Source organism: Lolium perenne, chromosome 4 (assembly GCF_019359855.2).
Source record: "Lolium perenne isolate Kyuss_39 chromosome 4, Kyuss_2.0, whole genome shotgun sequence".
NCBI classification, from domain to species: Eukaryota; Viridiplantae; Streptophyta; class Magnoliopsida; order Poales; family Poaceae; genus Lolium; species Lolium perenne.
The window spans coordinates 1,322,558-1,329,509 of NC_067247.2; the positions used below are offsets into that span (position 1 = coordinate 1,322,558).

General features: G+C 47.0%; 1 protein-coding gene across 1 annotated transcript; it reads left to right on the top strand.

The window, feature by feature from the left end:
• Nucleotides 1–3,590: 3,590 nt before the first annotated feature.
• On the top strand, nucleotides 3,591–5,723 carry LOC127297178 (uncharacterized). Its single transcript, XM_051327473.1, has 2 exons — nucleotides 3,591–3,627; nucleotides 4,936–5,723. Exons 1-2 carry the CDS (start codon nucleotides 3,591–3,593, stop codon nucleotides 5,721–5,723), a joined length of 825 nt encoding a protein of 274 aa, XP_051183433.1.
• The last annotated feature ends 1,229 nt before the right edge of the window (nucleotides 5,724–6,952 follow it).

Sequence of the window (6,952 nt, forward strand, 5' to 3'; positions counted from 1 at the left end):
ATTGTTCGTTCAACTCAGCTTTTGGCTCTGCCCCAGGTACGGACCATACGTTCGCATCAAACAATGCCTGTCGCGCCGTCTATACATACGTATATAGGAGCTCACCTGGCTAGCTAGCGCAGCCGACTCGATTTAGTATTAGTTCAAGACTTGGAAACTAATCGTAAATAGCAAAGCAAAACCTAATGGAACATCGAAAACTTGTTTTTACAGGCGCCGGTATCTACCGAAGTGACGTTAGCCATGTGCTGACCAAATTTTTCACAAAATTGTGAAACAAATTTGAAACATAATTGAAACATAACTGAAACACTAATATTTTTGTGAAACAAACCGTAGTGACGTCAGCAATGATGTCATCAGTTTCACTTGTTGTCAGACTGTTTCATAATATTTCTCATGTATCACTTTAGTTTCAAAAAAATTTCACTTGTGCTTCAATTATTAGTTTTATATTATATAAATGTTAAAAACCTCACCAATCTCAAAGTAGAGAGTGGACGGTAGATGTAACACCTACACCTACCGGCTCCTTTAAAATCGCCGCTCTCTACTGGAACATGGACTGACGATTGACGATAGGTGTTCAATTTCCTCAGCGTTGGTCTGTTAATGATCATCCTGCCTTGGACCATGCCATGCTCGAGATGGTGATCCCAGGCGTGGATGAGCAAGTCAAGGTTGATGAATCTTGCAATTAATGGCATGCAGCTGATGAACGTGGTTTTGCCTACTGGCTTAAGTGAAGAGGTGCCCCCCCTTCTTTTCCCCTCTGGAGGAGACAACACCAGGTGACCATCACAGCCTGATGGGTTCTTGAGCCCGACTCTTCGCTTGGGGGCGTTGGAGTGCCGCTTGGCTCGTCTTCGTCTACAAATCTGAGTTCTGGAGCAGCTTCAATTCCACTGCGCCGCACTCTGTTGCTCGATGCACCGATTCATGTGTAGTTTGAAGGAGACTCCACTTGTGTCGGGAGGCGGAGTGGACATCTGGATAAAAAAGAACAAAGATTGCAACATCCCGATGGCCAGGTAGGTGTTAGATTGATCTCCACCCGATCGAGCCTAACGGCTCGACGGGCTCTTTGACTCGCGCCCTGATTGGGGGCATCCAACCCTCTTATGGTTTGTGGCCCCATGTGACATGCGCTATATAAAGAGGTGGGGCCCGGGGCACGTAGTATGAGGTTAACCGCGCCGCCAGTCACCCCTCCAATATCCACCAATATCCCCTACCGATCTAGGGTTCGTGCAGTGCTCACGGGAAGCACCACCACCGCTGCCTCTCATGCTGTCCGCCGCCACCATGTCGACATCCGAAGGGTCCTTCTCGAAGGGAGAAGGCATGCCTCTGTCTCTCTCAATCTCTCTCAGAACTCGCAGTATACATACATCAATAGTATCTACAGATTGCATCTAGCCTAGCAGATCTAAGGGATTCAACAATATGCTCAATATAGCTTGGCAGAGTCCTTTGGATACCTTCCAAAGAGACCAACCCCTAAGAAAGGCTCTGAGAAAGACGTGCAAGAGAAGATGCAGCCTTATCTACGATTATGCAAGAATGCTGCCTCTCATGTGGCAGTCTAGGAAGTATGTGAGTTGGTTCAGGATAATGTTTAATTCATGTCTTCTTAAGGTTAGGCGCAAGCACTCTTTTTGTTGCGAGAGTACTCTTGAGGTAGCGGAGATTGGCTTGCTTGGGTACGAGGTGTTTCCGATGGTCTTGGACCTAGGAACACTTGTATCTGGCTCAGACGATGTTTCCTAATTGCTAGTCAGGCGTATGTTGTTTTGCCGGTTTTTCTTAATTAATCGTGCTTTGTATTGTTTTTAGTTTGGTTTTCCTTATTAATTGAACTAATTTTCTTATTCTTATAATGCAATGCGGAAGCTCTCCGCCATCTGACGAGGTTCTGTAAAAAATGTTTATTATAAACAAAAAGACATAAACTGTAGTATAGTAGCAAGCAGGCACAATATTGATGGATCGATCAGCTGTGTGCATCTATGATTTGCCTTTCTTTTTAATTTCATACACTACATTTTCAAGCAGCATGTTCGATATGGCCTTTGAGGGCCAGTGACTTCTTGCTGAAGTTGATCACGAGGTGTTGGACAAGTTTAAAGCTTTCGTGAACATGCATCAAGAAATTTGTGACAACCTAGTCCATATACAACTTTGCGATGATCCGGTGGAGCATTTGTGGACGAGAAAAGTAAACTTCCCTTGATGTGGCTCTTGAACTATTGAATTGCCTAATTAATTTTTGTTTGTTTGAATTATTGTAATAAACTATTTGATTTGATGTGTAAATTATTGAGTTTGTTTGCTTCAAATTATAGTAATAAAAAATTATTTGATTGAATTACACAATTTAGACCACATAGAATTTGGGGCTCTATTTGGGGAGATGCATCGGTGTGGACAGCCACGCCCCCAAACGGCGGCAGTTTTTACCGGAGCCTCCAAATGGCCAAATGGTTCTTCCAGCGCAGTTGTCGGGCGCCGTTCCGAAGCCACATGTGTGGATGCTCTAAGCTATCTCCAACGGCAGCCCGCAAACAGAAAGTTTATGTCCGTTGCTATCCATCGGGATCGACAGCGAGACCCAACGGTGACCCGCGCGAATAGACCGCACTCCGTGGACATATCCGTTTTGGAGCAAACCCGACCCAAATTCGAGGCAGCTTTGCGGGAGATAAAGATGATAGAAAATCCACATCTGGATATGTATTCACTCTCGCAGGGGGAGCTATTTCGTGGAGAAGCTCCAAACAGACGATAGTTGCATCATCCACGATGTATGCAGAATTTATAGCATGTTATGAAGCCACGTGGCAGGCATTATGGTTAAAGAAATTTATACACGATTTGAAAGTGGTAGATTGTATTGACAAACCATTAAAGATGTTCTGCGACAATGAGCCTACAGTATTTTATGCTCACAACAACAAGTCGAGTAATGCTACGAAACCGATTGAGGTTAAGTATTATGTTGTGAAACACAAGATCCAGGATCAAACTATAAGTCTCGAGCATATAAGGACAAAAGATATGCTTGCGGATCCGCTAACGAAAGGCTTACCACCTAGCGTGTTCAAGGAACACGTAGCTGGCATGGGTTTAAGGGAAAGTCTTACCTATCCTGGATCATAAGAGGCCCAAAAGTTAAAGAATTTGTTTCAAAACAGAGAAGTGTATTGTGGCTGTCTGATTCTATCAGCAATAGAGTTGTGACGATGAAACATGCCCTATGAGCTGATCCAAAATAGAACAAATAAAATGAAAGTATAAAGTTCAAAGTAAAAGTTGAGATCACGGGGGAGAATGTTAGATTGATCTCCACCCGATCGAGCCCAACGGCTTGACGGGCCCTTTGACTCGCACCCTGATCGGGGGCGTCCAACCCTCTTATGGTTGGTGGGCCCTTGTGACCTGTGCTATACAAAGAGGTGGGGGCCGGGGCACGCAATATGATGTTGACCGCGCCGCCAGTCACCCAACCAATATCCCCTACCGAACTAGGGTTCGCGCAGTGCTCACGGGAAGCACCACCACCGCTGCCTCTCACGCTGTCTGCCGCCACCATGTCGATGTCCGAAGGCTCCTCCTCGAAGGGAGAAGGTATGCCTCTGTCTCTCTCAATCTCTCTCATAACTCGCAGTATACATACAACAATTGTATCTACCGATTGCATCTAGCCTAACAGATCTAAGGGATTCAACATTGGTATCAGAGCAACTAGTTCTAGATGTTTTTCGGGTAGAAAAGAAATTGAACAGCAAACCCTGGATCGTCCCTGTAACCAAAAGAAAAGGAAAAGTAACCGGCCGACGCCCTCGAGCTCGCCGTCAAAGCTTGTGCCATCGCAAGGCCGCGCACCTCTCTATCCCGATGCGCATCGGCATGCCGAGGCATCGGGAAGAAGAGCCATCTTCTCCTCGCCATTTCCCCCCTCGGGTGGCCTCGGTGGAGGAAGAAGGAAAAGAAAAGAAGAGAAAAATTACCGTGTTGCGGCTGCTAGTGCACGACGGCAAAGAAGGGCACCGCCACTGCACCGCTTGACGGCGGTGCGCTGACCACTCAGGTGGACTCACTCACCGGCAAGAGGCACAGGGGGGCGCCGCTGCTCCTCGTCTCAGCCTTGGCCATCGGGGTCTGGTGGCAGGGAGGATCAAGAGAGGTGTGAGCCACCGTGTTTTCGCTGTTGCCGGTGTGGTGCGGCCACAGGCTAGGTTCCTCCGCCGCCGGAGGGTGAGCGGGAGAGACAGTGAAGGGGCGGGCACGCCGGTGACGGTGAGCCGCCGGGACACGCGCGCGGGCGGGAGGGGCATCCTCCGTGCTGCCGCCGCTAGAGAGTGACAGAGAGAGGGTCGAGGGGACACTGCGTCTAGGGTTAGGTTTTCTGGGAGGCATCGATTCGGCCAGCCTTTTAAACAACGCGAAAGAGAAGGACAACCGTCGGATGAGATCCGACGGCCAGCGTCGATTCCAGAGGCATTTTAGGCAGTTTTGGGTCATTTTTTTGCCAAATTTTTGTCTAGTTTTTTCTAAATAAATAGGACGAACAAAATATTTGTTCAGAAATTAAAAAGTGATAGATATGCCTCTGAAAGTTCAAAAGTTAATACTCTAAATTCACAGGTTCCGCTGCATATAGTAAAAGGAGCATTTTATATGCAAAAGTGATTATTAAATTTTGAAAGTGTGATTAAAAGTAATTATTGTGGCAATTATGGTTATGTTATTTTTGGACCAATGTAATTAATGACATGACCATGGTTTTGTTGCAATAATAAGATGTGCATTTATCTCTATTTCTGCCCAACGTTGATATAGTTTTATTTGCATTAACAGTTGCATGTCTTAATTCAGACCAACGTTGGATTATAATATGCAATTGTACTGTTGTCACTTCTTTGTGGTTTTCAGGAGAGTTCTATTTGATGAGCTGCATCAAGGATGTTCCCACCCTAAGAGGGGATAACTACACAGAGTGGAGGAAGAAGGTGGATTTCGGCTTCGTATGTGCTGAGGTGGACTGGGTGCTTGAAACACCGCAACCCACAAAGCCTGTTGACCCCGTCAGAGATGACAAGGATGATGATGAGGCATGGGACAAAAATAAAAGAGACCATGCTCCTATGGAGATAGCCTACACCTTAAAGAACAAAAAGTGGCAGACTGCCAATAAAAAGTGCATGGCATTTATAAAGAACACAATTGAGAACGCCATCATGGGCTCAATTGCAGAGTGTGCTTCCATTAGGGAGTACTTGGAAACGATAAAGAGCCAGTTCACTGGTTCTTCAAAGACATATGCAACCCAGTTGCTGAAGCAGCTGGTTACAGAAAAGTACACTGGAGGTGGGCATGGCATCAGGAAGCACATCCTCAGGATGAGCAACCTGGCTGCAAAGCTGAAGCCCAGGGATGATGACCTAGAGCTGAAGCCTGCACTTCTGGTTCACTTGGTCATGGCTTCACTGCCATCACAGTTTGACAACTTTGTTGTCAATTACAACATGAACCCTGAAAAATGGGACATTGAAATGACCATTGCTATGTGTGTGCAAGAGGAGGATAGGCTCAAGGCACAAAATGGAGGTTCTATAAATTATGTGAAGGACAACAAGAAAAGAACCTTCACACAAAGCAACAAGGGCTCTCCTTCAAAGCCATATGCAAAAGGTTCAATGCCGCATCATCAGAAGTTCTAGCATAGGCCAATGGCAGTGGACAAAGATCAATGTCTTCACTGTGAGAAGACTGGGCACTACAAGAAAGACTTCCTTGATTGGCTGAAAGAATTAATGGCAAAGAGAGGTAACAATTTAGTTTCCTTTGTAAATGAATCCCTGTATACACAGTTTTCGAAATCTACTTGGTGGATTGACTCAGGTGCAATTGTTCATGTTGCAAATTCTTTACAGGGATTCCATTCAATACAGGACTACGAAAAGAAGCAAAAGATGCGTTGGAGTCGCGAATGGAATTCAAGAAGTTGAAGCTTTTGGCGACGTCCACTTGGAGCTAGCTGATGGCTTAACTATTCCGCTTAAAGATGTCTTATTTGTTCTGATAAGGGGTGGCCCGATCTTCTCAGTAAGCAACGGTGGTGATGATGATCACGGGATGAACACAGCGGATGAACACGACGATGTAGGGGATGATAACTTGTATGACGCAACGAGATCTCTCGATTGGTCCCTGTCGCCAATGCAACAGCTCTCAACCCTGCAAGATATTCGCAACTCCACACACTAGCGCACGTAGCCGCCGACCACGAAGCGGTTGCAATCTACTAATTCCCAATGGAACAACAAATCACACAAGACATTCAGGGATTCCACACCAAATCAATGCAATTGGATGTAGAGATTCAATAGAGTTGCAAAGCAAACAAATTGAACTAGGGTTTATCTTAAACATGTTCTAAAGGAACTTTGGGGCATCCTGGGCACTTATATAGGGGTTCAGGACGATCCCAGGTCGAAAAAGTACGAAAATAACCGACCCAGAATAGATCTGGTCGAGACAGACTCGGAGTCGGCCGGTCTGGTGGCCGGTTGACCGGGTCTGGGACCGGCCGGTCCGGTTCAAACCGGACCTGGCACCGGGTGGTGACCGGGCGAGGCTCCTGGGCAAACTGGATAGTGCCCGGTTGGCACAAGCACCGCAGCCGGTTTGGACCGGACGTACCCGGCGCTGGATCCGGTCGGACCGGGCCTGTGACCGGTTGGTCCGGCGGCACGGCCGGTCGGACCGGATCTGGCACCGGCCTGAACTTAAGCTTCCCCTCTCGCGCATGCCTCCCGCTCCTCCCTCGCGCGTCCATGGGATGTCTTCATGTCCAGCTCCATGTCCAGCTTCACGTCCATCTTCTGGTCGAGCTGCTCCTCTCCTCCTCGTGCGATGCTTGCTCCCTCCTCATACCTGATCATACATA